General features: G+C 33.6%; 2 protein-coding genes across 3 annotated transcripts; one reads left to right on the forward strand and one right to left on the reverse strand.

The window, feature by feature from the left end:
- The first annotated feature begins 4,963 nt into the window (after positions 1-4,963).
- Positions 4,964-11,343, forward strand: LOC111905725 (K(+) efflux antiporter 4). 2 transcript variants are annotated; one of them, XM_023901452.3, is made up of 22 exons: positions 4,964-5,113; positions 5,200-5,432; positions 5,731-5,774; positions 6,665-6,723; positions 6,901-6,979; positions 7,093-7,154; positions 7,277-7,352; positions 7,533-7,607; positions 7,725-7,796; positions 7,897-7,980; positions 8,295-8,363; positions 8,452-8,529; positions 8,613-8,701; positions 9,533-9,629; positions 9,727-9,780; positions 10,034-10,129; positions 10,203-10,391; positions 10,472-10,549; positions 10,610-10,654; positions 10,742-10,831; positions 10,923-10,979; positions 11,092-11,343. In XM_023901452.3, exons 2-22 carry the CDS (start codon positions 5,207-5,209, stop codon positions 11,131-11,133), a joined length of 1,761 nt encoding a protein of 586 aa, XP_023757220.1. In that variant the 5' UTR covers positions 4,964-5,113; positions 5,200-5,206; the 3' UTR covers positions 11,134-11,343. The 2 variants fall into 2 exon arrangements, with proteins under 2 accessions (XP_023757220.1, XP_023757228.1); XM_023901460.3 differs by having other exon boundaries at positions 4,967-5,432; positions 10,923-11,004.
- Positions 11,344-19,170: 7,827 nt separating this feature from the next.
- LOC111906147 (uncharacterized) lies at positions 19,171-21,605 on the reverse strand. Its single transcript, XM_052765684.1, has 7 exons — positions 21,054-21,605; positions 20,858-20,960; positions 20,698-20,801; positions 20,319-20,496; positions 19,794-20,266; positions 19,658-19,695; positions 19,171-19,564 (listed from the first exon to the last, which is right to left on the reverse strand). The coding sequence occupies exons 1-7, from the start codon at positions 21,603-21,605 to the stop codon at positions 19,171-19,173; spliced, it is 1,842 nt and encodes a 613-aa protein (XP_052621644.1).
- Between the last annotated feature and the right edge of the window lie 1,578 nt (positions 21,606-23,183).

Below are 23,183 nucleotides of genomic sequence, written 5' to 3' on the forward strand. Positions count from 1 at the left end.
GAATAATAGGATATTGTCATTACATGCAACAAAACTGAAAGGGAATCGTACCAAATGCATATATATGTAAAGTAAAGAGGAGACTTATGTGTTTACCAACAAAAAGATTTTTTTTCCATCTTGAAGACCACTGATTTGAAATATGTGACCATCATAAAAAAGGTGTCACGTATATACATCTAAGTACATATACTTGTAAAAAGTGTCATTGTTCCAACTTACCTTGTAGTCATCTGACAACATTGTTCAGCTCAAATATTATGAGAATGTAGTAAATTTTCATGCTCATGCTTTATTACTAAAGTATAGCAGTCAACATATAAAGTGATAATGAATCCTGTTACACATCTTTTCGAACTAGAGACCTAAGATGTGATGATAATTCTACCACCATTAATGGAAATGAGGAACTTAAATATAAGGGGTACCAATTGGAAATTAGGGTTTCATTTTCTAGCTCCTACTCACCGAGTTGGGGTCCTCCAACTTGTTGAGTAGGCCTCATAAATAACTTGACATGAGCCGCTTCTACACGACGAGTTGGGGGCAACCAACTCGTCAAGTTGGTCTAAAAATATGACTTTAATCTTTTAAATTTTATACCGGGGAGTCGGGGTGTTACAACGGTTTGACTCCGAACGCGGGGCGTACAACAACTTACGCCGGGCGTACCCTCTCAGAGACCAAAATCATGATAAGTGCTTAATGTCTTAAGCACTTAAGCCCAAAATTTAGATCCACTACTCAAATGTGCTCTAGAACCATAAAGTCTCAAACTTTAAGACTTTGGTCGACTAAAAAGGGCTTAATACATGGTCTTAATCCATTAAGATCTCCTACAAAGAACTAAGGACCAAACTAGCTCAAAGGACCTCATTTTTATGCCTTAGGACCCATCCTAGGGCCTGAAAGGATAGCTTAACTCGACCAAAACAAAGCATTCATAATATTGGAACAAGAAGAATGTCAAAAAGTAACCAAAACAAGATCTACACAATCCAAGCATAAAAGTAGAAGCTTTATACCTTCTAAAGCTTCCTAAGATGGTGATAACCCTAGATCTACAAGCTTTGATTCCTTCCTTGAATCCTTTGATGCACTAACTTCTTCTTTTGTCACACAAAAACTACATCATAAGCTCAAGATGCTCACTATGGGGGTTAGGGCTTACTCAAAATGGCTCAATAATTTGGAGGCTGGAAAAGATGAGAGAAAATGGTCCATAAGATGCTTAAATACTCCACAAACCCTAAAAGTTAGGGTTTGACCCTGGCACTCGTACGCCCAACATACATATGTGTACGTCCAGCGTACTAGGGCACGCCCTAGTACGCTTAGCGTACTCACATGTACGCCCAACGTACTACTCAAGTTCCCAAAATAACCATTTTGGCACCAGGGCATCCCTTTGCCACTTCTTTCCAAACAGAGGGCTAAAAAGTGACATAATTAAAATCCAAGGGATGAATTTGAAGTTACTTGAAAGATGGGGTGTTACAATTACCAATCAATTTTAAGAAAATAAGAAATAATAGGGAATACATTACAAGATTCGATATGGGAGCACAATACAAAATATAGTAGGAAAATAAAATCATCTAAGATATGAAAAATCGATTCAAATCTCACATTTCGTATTCTCAAGATCGGTTTTCCAAGTGTCGTGCATTGGAATTATGGAATAGTATAGAGCCAGATTCATTTTCGAGACTCTCGGTGTATTGTCACATTTTAGAGAGAGGAGAATACAAGTACCATGAACCATATTAAGATGGATGATCAAGTTACTTTTTCATATATATATATATATATATATATATATATATATATATATATATATATATATATATATATATTCTTACATTTAGTGAATATTTATGCCCATTAACCATGATATAAACTACCATTTTGAAGGGGTAGTATTTATGCACCATGTTTCTTATGGTTATTATCAGTAAAAAAACCAAATAATCCATTTAACATTCAAAGTGGGAAGACATAGAGTGTGGGAAGACCATAATAATTTTGTAGAAGTTTATGACATATATCAATGACATTGAAGTGTTGGTCAAAGTCTCCGATAAGGCTACTTCCATTAACCTTGTCAATAAAAGGGTATTACCATACACACATCGTAAATTATGTTGCCACTATTTGTCCATGAATTTAGAATTAAAGTCAAGAAAAGAATAAGGCCATTTATATATGTTTCATAAGACAGGTAAAAATTATATGGTATCAGACTTTGATAAACATATGGCCTCAAGCATGTCAACAACTTGACAAACTTATATGTGAGAATTAGACAAGCTCGTATTTTCCTAAGGTACATTATAATATAATGATGTCCAAGAGTGCCAATTCTTTTAGCACATTAACTAAACATGTACAAATATAACAAATCATTATAGCTGTTGATTTTTTCCCCAAGCAGTGGTATTTTAAATGCCGATAAATAAGAGGTAAATATAAATGTACATACATGAACGATATGGTTTAATTGTATTAATAATAAGACATTGTCATTACATACAACAAAGGGAATCGTACCAAATGCATATATATATATATATATATATATATATATATATATATATATATATATATATATATATCTTCTGTATTCTAATAAATGAATAGTTTTAATCTCATTGTGACAAGTGTCACTCTAATACAAGTCCTCATTAATATTATGTCATGTGTCATGTAAATATATTAGGCAACCATTTCAAAATTCAAATTTATATTTTCTAATTATATGTTAAATTTGAAGTTATAATAACTTTAAAAATTTGATATATCTCTTAATTAATAATTTATTTAAAATCATTTATTTAAAACAATTAATTAATAATTATATATTTTTATTATGAAAGTTTAATTAATTTTATAACCGTGGTTTCCACGGGTTATAAACTAGTATATATATATATATATATATATATATATATATATATATATATATATATATATATATATATATATATATATATATATATGATAAAGTAAATAGGAGACTTATGTGTTTACCAACAAAGATTTTTTTTTTTCGTCTTGAAGACCACTTATTTGAAATACGTGACCATCATAAAAAAGTGTCAATATATATACATCTCAGTACATATACTTGTAAAAAGTGGCACGGTTCCAATTTACGTTGGTGTCATCTGACAGCGTTGTTAAGCTCGAAGAATACAAGAATGTAGTAAATTTTTATGCTCGTGCTTTATTACTAAAGTATACCAGTCAATGTATAAACTGACAATGAATCCTGTTACACATCTCTTCAAATGAGAGACATAGGAAGTGATGATAATTCGACCACCATTAATGGAAAAACGTCAACCAATTTAGCCACGTAAAATTGCTTTTATACCATCATAAAAAGAGTAAAAAAAAGAGAAAACATGTAGCCATTTCCATAAAGGTACATACTCATCTTAGTTGCCTGTATATATTACTAGTAGATATATTAATGCATGGTTTCTCAAGTAAAGCTTCCGACAAGCAGACATCGTGTTGTTTTCTTACGTTTGATTTAAATAAATAACCTATAAAGTGGAGATTTTATTACCGATTTGTAGTTTGTCATCGAAATAAAGAATAGAATGTTTACTATTATAAAGTTTCTTATAAAAAATATAAAAAACATTTTACATAATGTAGCCATTTTTATTAATGTTACAAAATTTTAAATTAACGAGAATGGTACAAGTATATGGGACACTCAAACTTGTTAAGGACTTGAAAAGCTTAAATCATACTAGTCTCACGTGACTACGATTTAAGTTCATGGCGATCCAGGTCAATGTAATCCATACCTCTAAATGTGGAGGCAACATACACATGACTTCAACTGTGTAAACTTGTTAGTTAAATTCATGGTAATCAAGACCTATGGCATGCTACTAAAGACAAATCCATGAGTGTCGATACCAATATAGGGATTTTTAAAGTACGCATACCACTCAACAAAACACTTAAATCGAGAAATAAAGTATGAGGCAATATTGCCAACAATATTGCATTGTTTAACCTCCATGCATGCCACTTCAAGTTCTATTGATAATGGTAAATTGGTGACATTGCATATTTCATTTTGTTTACGCATGTCACCTCGCAAATCACTACATTGAGAAATTAAGTCCGATGTAGTGTTGTGTGTTGTCCACAACATTACTTCGTCTGATCACCAACATGCTACTTCTGATTATGTAGATGAAGGTAACAAAATGGATTGTTGTGATTGATAAAACACTATAGTTAACCACATGGGAATGATGATTATCTTCATGAGCTACATTTAAAACACAACATGATATGAAAACAACCATTATTCGCGACAACAATGCGGAAAACAGAATCCGAAGTTAATGGTTTCTTCTCAAGTTGTGTATATGAGAGTGGAATCTATGAATTCTAAAACATTTGAATTAACAAGTGAATAATTAGTTGTGACATTATGTCTTTTCACGATATTCGAAAAAGCTTTGTTCGTATTAATTATATGGTGTATTCATGTTGACGTTGAAAAGGGACGATGTAAAATTTTTGAATTTATAACTGGAAATGGGAATTTGAATTCATGGCCAAATATTCATGTTCTAGGTGTTTGAACATCTAACACGGTCTAGGTGTTTGAACTTCTAACACGGATATTGAAATATGAAACCATGAATTTTATGCTATAGATGTCCATTTTGTTTTAGCTTCTATGATATCACTTTGTGAATAATATATTCTTTGTATATGAAACCATGAATTTATGGTATAAATGTCCATTTTGTTTTAGTTTTTTTAATATGACTTTATGAATAATATGTGTTTATTTTAGTTAAATAATAGATGTTTATTTTAGTACATAACTTTATAATTAATATAAGTTTAATAATTTAATAATTTTGATGAAGTATTTGGAACTTTTTGTAAGTTTTTAGTCTTGTCCCTTGTCTATTATCCCAAAAGCTTTTACCTACAAGAGGGGCCAACCCTTTGCGTCAATTGAGAAGCAGTGGTGGCATAAGAAACACTTCACCCCGATCCACCGCTGCACGCCAGAAGCACTGAAGTCCCTTTCTGTACTTCTCACTCCGCCACACTCCGCCCTTCCCCTGTAACTACTCTCTCCTCTCCGCCGCCGGTGACTCTTCCATTTCATCACTGCAGTCTTCTCGCTGACTTTATCATCTCTCTCTACAGCATCACAATGTTGCGAAAATCACTTCTCCGTCTCTTCTTCCTCTTCCTCCTTGTCGATCTTCTCTGCTTTATATGTTTACTTGCCGACGAAGATTCGTTTATTTTCAACGAAGAGGCTAGCGTCGTCAATGTCACTGCTACCGGATCAAATAGATCTAAGGAAGATAGCTTTGCTGGCATGCTTGATCGTGCTCTTGAAAAGGAGTTTCCCGAGAATGATGAACAGTCCGATGGTTAGTTAGATCTCTAATTTTCTTGTTGTTCTAAAATTCTGCTACTACTGCTAGGTTTAGTTGATCGTTTTTTCTGATTTAGTTCAACACTGAAGAGAATCAGACGTTTTAAAATTTTGAGCTATTTAGGGCAGGCATTTAGGTACATTTCGAATTCATGTTATTTGCTTAGTTATACTAGGAAGTACGTGTGCGAATCATTTGAAATGTGAAGTCTTAATTGAAAATTTGTGCTATGCGTTGATGAAACGTAACTATGCAAAGCTCGTAACTGTTTTCTTTCTCTCTATCTGCTCAGGTACTGATCCTGGGAGCTTCAATAATAGTGTGGCAGGGCAACAGGTTAGTGATACGATCTTATGATTTGGAGTTCGTCATGTAAGTTTCTACCTTGTTGGCTAACCGATAGCCAATCAAATCTAGCGCATGAAATCCCACAACATGGTCTTTTCTGGACCATCAATTATCATTCTAATATCTATTATTTCTAAAGATAACCTTAGGTCTGACATTGTGACCTTTTGTATCAACATCAATGTCTAAAATGACACTAGTATTTCTAGGGTTTAAATTAAAAGAGATCATTATTGTTGGAGGCTACCAATTCCAACTGTCAGTCAGCTTAAATCTTTACATGTATTAGCGTCTAGAAACCCCTTGGATATTTATTTAACATTGAATGCCCCATACATTAATATATATGAACGTCAAGGTATGACCTTAATTTAGATTATTATTAGGAGTTGCCCCACATGTATTATGATTCCATCATTTATTAGTTTGGTCAGTATTCCTGTTATGCACTTAATTAGCTGTTCTTCATTGGTTTCTGAAAAAGGTTTGACCTGTGAAATGGGTTACTTTGCAAGTTCAAATGTATAGTGAAATGTGAAGTTCTACTGTCTATAAGATTTTTTTTTTTTTTTTTTTTACTTTGTTGACCACTGGACCCTGTCTTCATTTCTCCCTCACATCAAGTGACGCCATGTACAATCTTATCAAGAAAATGTTATATGAAGTATGAACAAAAGGAATAGGGCCTAAATTATATGAAAAAGCTGATATATTCTAACTAATAAGTACAAATAGAAAGATGATGTTGAGAGAGGAGTAACAAAATTCTATCTACTTTGAAATATCTTGGTTTTGCATAAGATTTGTAGAATTTTTTTTCCTAGGAACAGAGTCAGTAGTGGTTTTTATCATTATTTCTGACACGCTTCACATGTCAGGCAGTTCTGGAAACTGTTGCTAGAGTCAAGTCGAAGAGAAATGACACCAAAGAGGATAAGTATGTCCCACTGTTTGTATATACTTTTTTCTTTACACAAAAACAGAGTGCACAATTGTAATATATGTACCTCTTATAGTCTTATGTTAGGTTATGTTCAATTTGGATGAGAGATCATGAGAACAAATGGAAGTCAATAATCTAATATACCTGACCTTTATATCACTTGTTATTTAGGTCATTTCAGCTTCATGATGTTTTCAATTTGGATAATGAAAATCGTCCTGAAGATACACCAAGACTAATAGATAGCAAGGTAGTAATTTCATGCTTTTTCCAAGTTTCACTTTTATATTCAAATGTATGAAATCCAATTTCAATGTAAAGAAGTTGATTTTGTAATTTGTATTGGTGAAAATCTTTGCTCAGGACAATGTCTTTATCATGTCCAATCCCAAGTCTAAGTACCCTGTCCTACAATTAGACCTAAGGTATGTTTTTCTTTCCCACTCAATAAAACAATGGTTCTTGTTTTTGTCTCTACATGTAAGATTTTTTTATATATATTTTTGTAGCTAATCTGCTAATGTCTATTTTTGTTACTTTTTTGCAGATTGATATCTGATTTGGTGGTTGTCATTGTCTCTGCAACTTGTGGTGGCATTGCATTTGCTTGTGCTGGGCAGCCGGTCTGGTCATTAATCATTATTAGTGCTTTCTCAATTACTCTTTTTATTTAAAAAAAATATAACACTTCCTTACACTTTGGTGAATTTATTAATGGGGTTATGTTATTTTTTAAGCATTAAACATAGAAGAACTCAAGAACCCTCTTTCATAATTCTAACATATGTCCTCAATTCATACAGGTTATTACAGGCTATTTGCTAGCTGGATCTGTGATTGGACCTGGGGGACTTAGCTTTGTTAGTGAACTGGTTCAGGTATGTCATTTCGTCTATCTATTCACTTTCCACTTGGTCAAAAATACCCTTCATGATTTTTTTAAGTTACATGACCATTTTGCCCTCATGGGAAATTTTGATATCATCTTCATGCAGGTCGAGACAGTTGCTCAGTTTGGTGTCATTTTTCTTCTTTTTGCATTGGGCCTGGAGTTTTCATCAGCAAAGGTACCCTACCCTACCCTACCCCCACCCCACCCCACCCCATCCCCCACACACACAAACACCTATTTACACACACTTAATCTCTCACTTTACATAATTGCAGCTACGTGTTGTTCGAGCAGTTGCTGTTTTAGGAGGTCTCCTCCAGATATTTCTTTTTATGTGCTTGTCTGGAGTAATTGCTGTGGTATATATCTATTTTATCATGTTTCTATGCTTTTTTTATTAAATTATTTAAGTAATTTCTTAGATTTAGGACATTGCAGGAAATAGCAATGTACTTTACTATTTTTACCAATATTGTCGATGTACTTTATTTTTTTTACCTGTTATAGCAATATATTTAAATTTCTTCACCCATTTTGACAACAATACTAAAATCTTGTAACTATAATACCAATATACTTACTTTTTTTTACACATCATAGCAACATACTTATGATTCCTTATATATAAAAGCAAAATACTTACATGTCTTTATGCACTTGATTTCATTTGCAGTTATGTGGAGGTGAAGCTTCTGAAGGTGTATTTGTTGGCGCCTTCCTTTCCATGTCATCAACAGCAGTGGTAATTATATTTAATATATAACACATAATTAATTTATTCAAGTCATTATTTTTTAGTACCATTATACCATTTTCTTGATATACAACAGGTGTTAAAGTTTTTGATGGAAAAAAACAGTATTAGCACTCTTTATGGACAAGTCACCGTTGGCACCCTCATTTTACAGGTATTTTTTTTGTTTTTTATTTTCCAACATTTATTGTTAAAGCAATTCTTGAGAATAATAGTCATTTTTATTTTTTGTGCTAGGATTGTGCTGTTGGTTTATTATTTGCACTGCTTCCAATCCTTGGGGGTACTTCTGGAATTCTTGAAGGCATGTTATCTATGACAAAAACGTAAGTGAATAACTCCTCTTACCAATATATTGAAAAAAAAAATTCTATTATAGAATAAATTAAAAAAATATGGTATCTGGTGTTTAGTGGAAACTATAGGTTCAGTCCAGTTTTGGATTTTGTTACATGTTCGTCCTCGTGGTTTTATTTTGTTGCGGTTTTGGTCCCTCCGTAGTTAGAAATCAAATGTTAAAACCATGTCAAATGACGATCTTGCCCTCATTTTTACTTTTGATATCTAACGGTGATAGTTGGAGGGGACTAAAACCTCAACAAAATGAAACCACAAGAGCGACCCATGTAACAAGATCTGAAGTTGGACTGAATCTGTAATTTTCAATATACCACAGGGACCATTTTTGTATTTCACTCAATTCTTTACATGCAAAACTGTACTAAAGTCATATATACCACATATACCACGGATATTCATGCACTATATAGCGTCCTAAATTACTCACATTTAAACCAAATTAAACTTTGGAGCAAGCAAATTACATTTTCAGCCCCTGATTATAGCTGATTTTTACACTTTGATGCCAAATAGTTTTCTCTTATAATTTTGGTCCTTATTTATGGTTTTTGGTCCTTTTTCTGAGTAAAATTACTATTTTTGGTACCAAAATTACAAAAATCAGGTATACTCATGGACCAAAAAGAGTCGTTTGATTTGGAACAACTGAACAAGGACCAAAAACTATACAAGAACCTCAAATGGGTATCAAAATTGCTAGAGAAAACTTTTTGGTACCAAAATTGGAAAAACCAGCTATACTCAGGCACCAAAAATGTAATTTACTCTAAACTTGTAACAACTTTTGTTGTTATCAGGTTGGTGACTTTAATCACGTTCTTGGCTGTTCTATCAATATTATCACGCACTTGTATACCTTGGTTTCTTAATCTTATGATAAGCCTATCATCCCAGGTACTCACATTTCTCTTTATTTTAATCCCTAAAATTTTCAAAATTTTCTTTATTTTATTCATTAATTATAATATTATATCATTCAAAAAATGTGCAGACAAATGAACTTTATCAATTGGCATCCGTGGCTTTCTGCTTGATAGTTGCATCAGTTAGCTTCATTACTATTTACTCAATAACATTTTTGATCCCCAAGTGTAGTTCATTTTTTGCAATTTTGGTACCCGAGTATAGTATAGCTGATTTTCACTTTTGATCCGAAAAATTGATAAGAGAACTTTTAAGGACCAAAATTGCAAAAACCGACTATACTCAAGGACCAAAAATGTAACTTACTCTTTACTTTTCTTTATTTATATAACAGTATTATTTATTTACAGTAAGTTATTGTATGATTGGATCAGTGTAGTGACAAATTAGGTCTAAGCCTTGAACTTGGTAGCTTTGCTGCTGGAGTCATGATTTCAACAACTGATCTCGCCCAACATACTCTCGAACAAGTAAACTTCAACTCAAAATTCCGACTTTCTATTTCTTAAAAAATATATTTAAATATTATTTTATTTATTTCAGGTAGAACCAATCCGCAATTTCTTTGCTGCACTTTTCCTTGCAAGCATCGGGATGCTTATTCATGTCCAGTTTCTCTGGAACCACATTGACATATTACTAGCAGCTGTCATTCTGGTGGTTGTTATCAAAACTTTTGTAGTCGCCACTGTAGTCAAAGGATTTGGTTACACCAACAAAACCGCACTTCTTGTAAGCCCTTTTGTGTGTGTGTGTGTGTTTTTTTTTAAAATTTTTATTAAAAAACAAACCTTGAAAAAAAATTAATGTAGGTCGGAATGTCACTTGCACAAATTGGTGAATTCGCTTTTGTTCTCTTAAGCCGTGCGTCTAATCTTCATCTAATTGAGGTAATATTACAAATTTGCCCCTAATCGTATTCGGTTGTTAACGATTCCCTTTTCTTGTAGGGAAAATTGTATCTACTGCTTCTTGGCACAACGGCTCTCAGCCTGGTAAGTAAAAATTGTAGAGAGTTGGTGAAATGACGAAATTGACCTCGTCTTGTTACGTGATTATTTATTTATTTATTTATTGTGCAGGTAACAACGCCGTTTCTTTTTAAGCTGATTCCGGCAGTTGTTCATCTTGGAGTATTGTTACGTTGGTTCTCACCTGATATGCCAACAGAGGTGATTAATGATTAATGATTATTCTGTTTTCTCATAATTATTTAATTAATAAAAAATCATGTATGTTTTTTTTTTTTTTTTGGTTTTACAGATGCTATTTAAAGGAGAGTTGATGCGTTCAGACACTGCTAAGCGTATTAGTTTGATGGTAGACGTCTCTCATGATTTATAATGTAATTAACATTTTTTTTAACTATGAAATTACTAAAATAGATATGTGAGGCTATACATATAATATGGTCTGATACTTGTTGGCACAGGTACAGAAAGAGTCGGCAATGAGCTTGAAGGAACAAGTCTAATCCCCCCTACGACTACAAGTAAGAAAGAAAGAAAGTAGTCATATACTGATTGACACTACACTACACTACACTACACTACACCACTATGTACATATATAGATATACCCACTAAGGATAATTCTGATTTGAGATTCTTAATTACTTTGTAGAAATTGTTGATTTTGTAATGTAGTTTAACTAGTGTTTCCAATGCTTTCATTTTCTTCTTAATGCTGTGAAACCATCGACACAAAAAATTACACAAGAACATAAATCTCTTAGGACTTGCTAGATACAAAAGAAACCTAATTGAACAATTTGCTAAATTGATCTCTCTCAAGTGAATGAGAATTTGATCACGTATGTGTATGTGTATGTATGTCTTGAACATCATGGAATAATTGTTCCCAGGAGCTGAACAAGTTGAGACAAGCTTTCAACATATTCCTTGAGCTAATAAGTTAAAACCACCATGATCAACCGACATTGATGACTACTAACAAAACAACATATATTGGAAAATGGTAACTCATTGTGCCGCTAAGGGCATTCAAAAAAGTTCAATTCATTCACACAACATTATTTACTATTCAATATAACTCTATTGAATTTTATTTATTTCCAAAATATATTGAACTCTATCAAGTTCCATGGAACACATTTTAAAGATTTATTGAAAAAAAAAACTTTTTTTTTTCCCATTGAATTTTAAATCAATTGAATGTCATGATGGCATCTAACAAAAATAACGTTTCATCTATTGAATGACATTTAGATTTGACACCTCATTAAAATCTCTTAGTGAACCATGCATTATATTAAATGACATTTAGGTTTGCCACCTCACCAAAATCTCTTAGTGAACCATGCATTGTGGATGTTCTAAATATTTATAACTACCTATAAGCTAATGAATGACTTGAACCTCCGGCTTGGCCCAATGGGTGTTTGATCACATAGGGCACCAAAAATACAACAATATTGAAGTCCTATGAGAATGCAGAATGTAGGCCGTGACTATATGAGGGTACTAGATGTCATGCATGTGAAATATTAGTATGCAATAGTGGATAATGAATTTTACACGATAAAAAAATAAAAACTCAAGTAACATATACTAGTAAAAAGCTAAAAGTAAAGAGTGGACAAGAATAAACAGACAATATAGAGATTCTATACAGAAACACATATAGTGAAAAAGCAGGAAGTAGGTATTACAAATGAAAGCTAAAAAGTAAAGAGGGGAAAAAGTAAGACATTAGCGACTATACGACACGTAACTACAGAAAGAAGATACTGCTCAACCAACCTAATTTTAAGCCTTCATGCTTTGCTATTAATTACAATGACAACTCCGAGTCTAACTAACCTTATGCTATCTTGGCATGTCCTTCTTCAGTGTCCTCTCCTCTTACAATCGACAATGAGTGCCTCCACCATCGTAACCACAACCGTAAGTGTTCTCTTGTGACATTGTTTGAACTACAACCTTCCTTCCCCCAATTTGTTGATGATCTAGTGAAATTCTTTTTTCCGTCTTCGACATCCTATTCAACAGTGTTCTACCACATGTCCAATGTAACATTTTCATTTTCACGACCTCCACTTTTCTTTTATGCTCCTTAATCAGCTAACATAATGATCCATACAACCGCCCTCCATGTCAACCATCATGTCTTTATTAGGTAACGACAACCTCAACACCCCTTTCATCGTGGACCCAGAACTCTGATTTAGGTGCAAGACTTACTCACCAATACAAAATGCCTACTCCTGCACCATTTCACTGCCACTAAAATTCTACAATAAATATTCTAACTTAAGTGTGCTTATCCGTAACCCCTTTCTTCCTACGACGTCCCATATCTAACCTAGCATTTTGGGTAAGTTCTCAACTAGATCTTTTAAGGCGTCTGATAGGGAAAAATTGATTCTTAGTTCAGACGAGGGGTCGTCAAAATGGAATAATTGAGTCTGATCAAAAGCAAACATTTTGGTTTGGAAAATTCATGTGGCAAACCTCATGCATAGAGGCATTCCTTTCTCGTTTTTGTTGGCCCCATATGCAATATCGGTGTAGAAGAAGAGGTCCACCTATTGGTAGCATGCCATTTCATGTCAAAAGATTTTTATATAGTGTGGTTCTCACTTTGCCAATCATGGGGACTTGGTTTCAATTTCTTAAGACCTTGTCTCAAAAGCCAACTGTCGTTTGAGTGTCAGATGTTTAGAGGTGGTGATCATTATCTCTTTCGCTCATTTTTCAAAATTGTAAGACATTTCTGTTGGTGAATTATCTGAGACAAATGTGGCTAGTTGGTGTGTTCTGGTCCAGATCATAGAGTACTTGGAGTGTTGTCTAAGGTTTTCGAGTTTTCCTTGAGAAATAAGGGATGCTTTATAAGGAAAGTTTTATTTGATTACCTTTAGGTTTCCTAGTTATATTCTGATATGTTTGATCAATATATATATATATATATATATATATATATATATATATATATATATATATATATATATATATATATATATATAGGATCTTGTAATCAATATTTAGAATGGAGTTTTGAGTTATTTTTACTTCAATAAAATTTATGCGTGTTGAGGCAATTTTGTTTGTGTTCTTCCAATATATACAATTCTATTAACTTGAATTGGTATCAGAGCATAGGCAAAACAAGAGAGAGAGAGAGAGAGAGAGAGAGAGAGAGAGAGAGAGAGAGAGAGAGAGAGAGAGAGAGAGAGAGAGAGAGAGAGAGAGAGAGAGAGTACTCCTATTTGAAATCAAAAAGAGATTTGTGTGGAGAACCTGAGCAAAAAACCAAATCGGAATAGTGAACCATTAGTTTCTCTGTTCGTGTGGTGGGTTTTGTTGGCTTGGATTAATCGAAAGAAGTAGGATCATACACGCTGAGTGAGGTTAAGACTCTGGAAATTCTCGATCGGCAACTTGAAGAGCTAAGCAAAATCAACAGCTTGAGAGCTTAGGTAGGAACAGTGATCGATCGGCGATGACGAGAGTAGAAGCTTTGCAACCACTGGTGAAGGAATCATCTTCACTAACGTTTCGATGCCCAACCCTTACGAATAGAAATTATACCATATGGAGGATGTGCATGGAGGTGCTACTCGGAATTCATGGCGTATGGGATGTGGTCGATCATTAAATCTTTCGATATTGATTGAAACAACAAACCTTTCATGATGTTGATTGAAACAACAAACCTTTCACGATTAAATCAGGAACCTACGAACCAACAAGGAGATGTGGGACGCATTTAAAACATTCAACCTTGGAGTTGATCCAGTAGAGGAAGCCAGACTCCAAGCTCTAATAACTGAATTCTAGAACCTTAAGACGAGTGATACCAGTACGATTGACGATTTTGTTGCAAAATTATTTGAAATTGCTTCGAAAACTGTTTCACTAGGAGAGGTAATTACTGAAGAGAAATTTGCGAAGAAGTTTCTTACAAGCTTCCCTAGGCGATCTGTTCATATTGTAGCAGCTCTTGAACAAATTTTATACCTCAAAACGATAGGTTTTGAAGACGCGGTCGGTCACTTAAAAACCTATGAAGAGAGGATCAAACGTGGACGTTCTTTATGATGAATACAATTCAAGAAACGGTGTTCCTGAACGAAGAAAAATACATCGCTCCTAAGATCGAGTCCAACAACGATGAAAACAAAATTCAGTACTTAAATAATGGTGCGAGTAATCTCATGACTGACAACTACTCTTATTTTTTTTGAATTAAATAAGAACATAACGGGAAGGGTGAGATTTGGAGATGGGTCATGTGTTAGCATCAAAGGAAAAGGAACAATTTTATTCAAAGGTAAAAACGGTGATAAAAAAAATGATGAAAGATATTTATTACATTCTATCTCTTCTTAGTAATGTGATACATCTTGGACAATCTACTATATTTGGGTCTGACATTCGAATGCGAGGTGATTTCTTAACCATGCGAGATGAAAATGGAAGATTACTAATGAAATTCCCGAGAAGTGCAAATCGTCTTTACAAGATTCGGTTAAAAGTTGGTAAACCACATTGCTTGCAAGCCAAATCCAATGAAGAATCTTGGTTATGGCACACACGAATTGGACACATTAATTTTGGCGCGATAAACTTGATGCACAAACTAACTAAAGGGGTACCGACAATCCAACATCAAGATCGATTTGTGAATCATGCATAGTTGGAAAGCAAACGAAACAATCATTTTCAAAGAAAGCTACGTTTAGAGATACAAATATCCTCAAGATGGAATATGGAGATATTTGTGGACCGGTTGATCCCCCACCCACCCAAGCAAGTAATATTTATATTTTAGTACTTATTGATGATTATACTAGATATATATGGTCTTTTCTCTTGAAGCACAAAAACGATGCATCCGAAATTATTAAAAAAAAAATTCAATACTTTAATTGAAAAACGAACCGGGAAAGAGATCAAGACATTCAATACGAATAAAGGTGGAGAATTCACATTGCATGAGTTGAACCGTTTTTGTGATGAAGAAGAGATAGAATGAATGTTGATGGCTCTCTATGCACCTCAACAAAACATAAATGTTGAATCGAGAAATCAGACTCTACTCGAGATGACGCGACACCTAATGAAAGAAAATTATATTCCTAACAAATTTTGGGGTGAAGTAATTTGTCATGTAACCTACATCATAAATTGAACACCAACTCAAGCATTGATAGGTGGGACTGTTTGATTAATTATTGAAAGTTGAAGCAGGAAGACTCTAGAACCTCATGGAATGAGGTGGACGAAAATTGGCTAGGGTAAGCCTAGAATGTTCGTCCATGGGGTAAGGGATGAGGAGATAAGGCAACTTGATTATTATATTAATTAATCTAGGTCTTTTCCTAAAACCCTAACTTTGGCCCCAAGTTTTCTATAGCTATATAAAGACCTCCCTGACCTTCACAAATTGGACTACTCCTTTCCAAGAAGCCTTAGGCCAAAATTTTGAAGCTCTCTCCCCTCTCTCTTAAAGCCTCCTTGATTATAGGGTTGGGTGTGAACCATTAGAGGCACGACACTTGTGTGCTAGCTTCAAGCAATCTCAAGAACGATACTACTTTGATTATCTACAAGCATAATCACAATGTATGTTTTCTTTACCCTTTTATTTATTTCGAAAATAGTAGGGCAAGGCTAGGGTTCTTGATATTTAAATTGATTATTACATTCAATAGTGAAAATTTAGATCCTTAGGGTGCATGCAAACATAGTGTTTTATTTCTCCGCCTAAAATATGATTTTTGTTATGTATAAAACCCATTAGTGGTATTAGAGCATATGTTTTCAATTGAATTGCATAACAGTTGAATAGATCAAGATTAGGGTTTATATAAATTAAACCTTAAGAGACCAAAATTTCAACTTGGGCTAGGGTTCTTGAAACCCTAACCTCCACCCTAGTTTTCGAAATCCCTAGGGTTTCCTTATTTGATAATTATCACTTTTAAATTGCTTAAAATTGGATAATTAAATAAAATTGGATAACCCTTTATCCCCTTGAATTTTCGAAAATCTAGTTGGGAAGGGATTAGGATTAAACTTAAATTGTTTAATTAATAGTTAATAGTAAATAATTATTTAATCCTTATAGGGTTTAAATTAATTTAATTAATTGTTAATTAATGATAAAGATTAAATCTTATTGGTTTATTTTAAATTAAATTATTTTTTTAAAATTTCGAAAAAAATTAAATTAAATCTTAATTTTGAAAATTTTAAACCTGGTATTTTGAAAAAGTTTTAATATACACCTTTTACTATATATATATATATATATATATATATATATATATATATATATATATATATAATTAAAAGTTTAATATATAGTATATGTATAAGACAAAGTCAGTCAAATCGCTAGTACGCCTTATTCACGAAGCTGAATTATAATGGCGGTATAAGGAAACTGCGTATAAAATGGTAGTTGAATGAATGTCCACTCTCATTCACCGCTTCCTTGTTTGGTGAATGGTCGTTAGCCGAACGGATTTGATAGGACATAATCTCATTAATAAGTATAATGCTATAAAATTAACTAAACCTTTTATAAAATCCTACTCTTAATTACTTTAGGAAAATATGAAAAGTATGCTAATCCATAAAATTGCACATTATACTTATAGTAGTTACTGGAACGCGTATGGTTAACCGGGACACCAATAGTGACTATAAAGAGTAATAATGAGAATCTTGAAAATTATCATTGATTAATGGAGTGCGTGTGGTTAACCGACACATTAAAATGAGATGATAAATGACATCGAGAGTGCCAGACATATTTGTATGATTATTCACATCTTGTTTGTGATCCTCGGTATCCCAGTCACAAATAAAAGACCATAATCTGAGATTAAACATGCAATTGATAGATTCAATGTATCTCAAAAGATTTAGGAATTTCATAGTTCAAAATTGGTAAATTGCTTTTACCTACCTTCATAAATTCGCAAAAAGATTACGACATCCCTCTTCTAAGTTGTGAATTGTTATTTTGGATCCTAGCCTTAATTGTTTTATTATGGGTTATATATATTAAGGATTATTGTCATCTAACTAAAACTATTCTTTTTCTCTATAGATGTCTACTCCTATTGAGCTTCTGCTCCATAGTCGTCTACCCACCACTCGGGTTTCTCCCTTCTCTCCATCGTGTCCCCAGTTACCTATGATGGCTCCAACTATAATGATTAGATGTGCAACATCAGAATGGATCTTCGATTCGAGGGAAAAGAATATGTCCTTGAAGAAAATCTTGTTGAAGTTGACGAAGCCGCTGCTACTCCTGAACATCTAGCTTCCTACAGAAAACACTATGATGATGCAACAAAACTTGCTTGCATCATGGTCGCCACAATGACTCCTGAGTTGCAGAGGTTCTATGTGGACTACTGGCCTTTTGAGATGAACAATGGCCTTGTGGAAAAGTACCACAAGAGGGCTCGTCAAGGAAAATTTGAAGTGGTCAAGTCCATCATGGCTTGCAAGATGAAAGAGGGAGAGTCTGTTTGCCACCACGTGCAGAGAACACAAAGATACGTGGAGCGCCTTGTTAAGATCAATGTGCATTTTGACGAGGAGTTGGCCATTGACATGGTGTTAAATTCCTTGCCAATTTGTTATGATCAGTTTATATTAGCTTATTATTTGAACAACACAGAAACCACATTGGCCTAAATCCACAACTTGCTACAGACTCCTGAGTTGGGATTGAAGGGAAAGAATACATAACCTTCTACTAATTCTCCCATCCTCACCATTGGTAAAGGCAAAAGGAAGAAGAGGAAGGGTGCTCCTAAATATAACTGGAAGAATAAGGCCCAAGTTGGGTCTTTAAGCAATAGGCAAAAGGTGAAGCCCAACTTTAAACATTCTAGCTGTTAGTGGCCCCAAAGAGGCCACATGTTACTATTGTAATGACAAGGGCCATTGGAAGAAGAGCTGCCCCAAATACTTGCAAGACATCAAGGATGGCAAGGTGAAACCATCATCAATAGGTATATACACTATTCAAACTAATAACTCACCATCTACTTATTCTTGGCTCCTTGATATAGGATGTGGTTTTTACATTTGTTCTGATTTGCAGGGGTTAAAAGAAAGCGAGGAAGTGGAGCATGGGAGGATGAATCTGATCACAGGAAATAGGCGATCTTCTCCTGTTACCAATATTGGGACTTATCAGCTTTCGCTTAGTAGTGATGTTAGTGATGGGTTTTATACAAACAATCCTATGTGTGCATGCAACCCTAATTGGATCTATGTTTTCACTATTAAACATACAACTTTATGAACACAAAAGGAAACAGTGGCGAATCTAGAACCAAAATCCATGCGGTTCCTTATGTAAATAAAACAAAAAAATATGAAAGTGTAAAAAATACTTGCAGTGACGGGTCGGGTTGTATGACTAAAATATTTAAACATCAGTTAAATAGTTATAATAAAGTTCTTACAATTGAACCCTACAAGGTCTTATATCTTGAAACATTGTCACAATTGCATCGTTACCAATACCTTTTAAAACATTTTTTTTCCATATACGACACTAAACTATCACTCAAAAACTGATCACTCATTTTGTTGCGTATATCAGTCTTTATCAACTTCATTGCTGAAAATGCGCGTTCTACACTTGCTGTTGCTACGGGTAAGATCAATGCAAGTTTCATAAGAAGGTAAATCTTAGGAAATATTATATGCTTCTTTTCTTCAACCATCTTTTTGACAAGGTCTCCAATACTCTTCAAATCATTAAATCGTTCATCTTCTCGCACATCTTTAATGTAATTTCCAAGTTCCACTTCAAGAACTCGAAGATCGTATTCTGTTGGAAACTCTTCCAGATAAAGTGAAGCCATTTTCATTATTTTTTGTAAATCAAAGGCTTTGAAAGATTCACTTGGTCACAAACAAGCAATACAAAAAAATAAATTTGTGTTTGCTTCATTAAAGCAATGGTTCAGCTCTTGAAGTTGCATATCAATCACTTACTTAAATACATCAACTTGATAATGGTGCAAGTTGTTAACCTTAAAAAAATATATACACATATATATTAATAACTAACGATAAAACACAATAAATTTATAAATCAATGTGGTAGTTGGTAATAAGAAACATTACTAACCTGTGAACCTCTGCGACGACTGTATCCATTAAAATATTCATCTTCCAAATCCACAACTTTAACTTCGTTTTTAGCACAAAACAAAGTAACTTTCTCTAAAAGTGGTTCCCATCCTATATCCCTAATTTCTTGAATTGCTTTTTTTGAAATACTTACTTGATTCATGACATTTATGATATCTTGGTCTTTTCTTTGTAGTATTGTAATCAAATGATCCGTCACTCCCAAGATATCAATCATCAAATGTAGACAAAACACAAAATCAAACGATTTTAACCACTTTAAGATGCGGATTGCTTCAGCTCTACGATCACTATCACTCTCAAATTCACCAAGGTCTTCAAGTACATCACAAATGGAAGCATATATGGTTTGGATATTTAATAAAGATGCAAAATGAGACCCCCATCGAGTATCAGACGGTAGTTTAATACCAACTTCTTGAATCAAACCAGTACCACTCTCAAGCTCACCTAAAATAAACCACATAAAAATGAATTAGTCGAGTAATTAGTATAAACAAACAAAAATAAACCAAATAAACCATATCTTCAGCTAATGCTTCCATAACTTTATCTGCTTGTTTTTTTCTCAACTTAGCTCGTTGTTTGTAAGAAGATCCAATAATATTTAACAGTCGAGAAACCACATCAAAAAAATCATTAACCGTCTTGTGATTCTTTGCAACAAACACTAGGGCTAACTATAATTGGTGAGCAAAACAATGAACAAAGTGTGTAGATTTTGTTTCATTCATAATCAAAGTCTTCAATCCATTGAATGCACCACTCATATTACTAGCACCATCATAGCCTTTTCCTCTAATTCTACTAGGACTCAAATTCTATTTTGAAAGCATATCATAAATGGTAGCCTTTAGTGACAAAGCTGAAGTGTCATTAACATTTCTAAGGCCAATAAACCTTTCTACAACTTCACCTTTTCTGTTAACAAACCGCAAAACCAATGCCATTTGTTCTTTACATGACACATCACGTGAATCGTCTACTAAAATTGCAAAAAAAATCATTTCCAAGCTCTCCCATAATAACATTTAAAATTACATCTGAACATATCTTTCTGGATTTCACCGCATTTCATTTGAGCATTTTTTGGGGCATTCTTTAACACAACACGATCTACAACATCACATCGATCGGATAACCACTGTAATAGTTGAAGAAAGTTACCTTAATTATCTGAGTCTTCCTTCTCGTTATGACCACGAAATGCTAACCCTTGTCGGAGTACGAACCTAACACAGTCAATTGAAGCATTCAAACGAGTACGATATTCTTTTTCTTGTAAAGTAGTTTGTTTCTCAAAAGCAGACGTGATGGATTGTCTTTGGTTCATCAAACTTTGACACTTTTGGATAGCAATAGTGTGTGGAGTTCCTTCTTTGTGTTTATCTATTCCTGATTTCCTATTCCAAGCTTTAAATCCAGATTTCACAAAATGATCTGATCCACCTTGATTTGGTATACTTGATTTGAATAGATAACAACACAAACAGAATGCAACATCCTCTTTTATACTATATTCTAACCAATATTTATTATCATCAAACCAAGATTGAATAAATCTTCGAGGTTTACCTCCAAAATCACGTGGTGGAAACTTATGATTTAGAGGTTGGAAAGGCCCTTTTTGCAAGTATGCTCTTCTTATTTCATCTCTTTGGTTTACATGATAAAATTCTATACTTGGTCGTTCAAATGGATCAACAGGTAGTGAGTTTAAATCAATCTTCGTATACTTTTGTTGTTGTTCACTATCTTCTTTCTTTTTATAAAACTTATGCAAAGACATTCTTGTATCTCGATGCTGAAATTGAATTATAAAAATTGAATGTTATAAAAGTATCGAAATAGACAATAACAACAAAACAATGACAGTTAAACAATGTTCTTATATCAAAATATCAAATAGACAATAACAACAAAACAACTATATAAATTCTGAAATTAAGTAGATTACAATTTTGAAATTGAGTAGATATTAATAAATAAATCAAATGTTAACAAATTACATATAACAATGTTAATAAGAATTCTGAATCAGTGACATTGAATCTGATTAATAACAATAAGTCAGTGACAGTGAATGAAATCTCAAATCTAGTGATCAATAGACAATAATTTAAGTTAATGAAACATTGAAACTGATAATCATACAAACTGGGGTGCTTCAAAGGGTTTTGAACAACAAGAATTAAAAAATTGTAACAAACTGAAACTTACAAACCTAAAATTCTCAAAATTGTAATCTGATCAAGATTCAAGAGACCGGGCCACACTCCACAGAGTAATGAAGGGTTGAAGGGCGAAGGCGAACGACTGAACGTGTGCGGCGGCCTGGCCAGACGTTGATCGCCTGATCGGAGCAGCCGAGCAGGAATGACCGACAATTGGATTCGATTGATGCACTGCATCTTGCCCCTGCGACAAGCCGAGAACGACTGAACGTGAGACGGTGATGAGAGCCCTGTATGCGACGTTCCTTTTTCCTATTCTTTTTTTTTTTTAAAAAAAAAAATTGGATTATTGGATATTTAGATTGGGCTGTTAAATATTAAGATTTGGGCTTGTTTCACGTAGCTATTTTCCCCTCAAATTAGGTAGGTCTTATTCTCAAAATAAGGTGGTTCCTTATAAATATATATATATATATATATATATATATATATATATATATATATATATATATATATATATATATATATGGTAATAAAAAAAAAAGGTAGGTCCTAGGACCTACCTAGAGCCTTGCTAGCTATGCCCCTGAAAGGAAACCTTGCATGCATCTATAATTTCCGAAATTCACAAATAAGAATAGAATACACACATTTTATTGCTATATACTATATAGTAATAACAACTAGTTCCTTGAATTTCCTTAGCTTTTGAAAGCAAGTACCACAAGTGTAGTACCTTTAATGACTCACAAACACACTTGAGTGAGAGGATGAATATGAGAGAGAGGAGGGAGGGTAACAAGCTCCAAAAATCGGCTCTACTAGGGTTTCTCCGACGGGTGCCGAATTCTAGTGCCTTAGGGTGCTATTTATACTTGAGGCCAACTAGGGTTTCAGGGTGGAAACCCTAATCCCTTAACTTAGGGGCTAAGCAATTCCATGGACTCCTTATCCCTTAGCCTTAGATGAAAACTCCTAGAGCCTTCTAGGATTTTCAGCCCTTGCATAATAAGGTGATCCATTGGCCTAAGTCTTAACTATCAAATAATACAAAACAACCCCTGCACTTTTAATCAGTTCCTTTAATCCCAAAATTAATTCCTAATTAATTTCTGATTAAATACTAATTAATAATATGATTTCAAATTAATATATTATTCATATAATATATTAACAAATCGTATTTATACCCC

The sequence above is a fragment of the Lactuca sativa genome, chromosome 7 (assembly GCF_002870075.4).
Source record: "Lactuca sativa cultivar Salinas chromosome 7, Lsat_Salinas_v11, whole genome shotgun sequence".
NCBI lineage: Eukaryota > Viridiplantae > Streptophyta > Magnoliopsida > Asterales > Asteraceae > Lactuca > Lactuca sativa.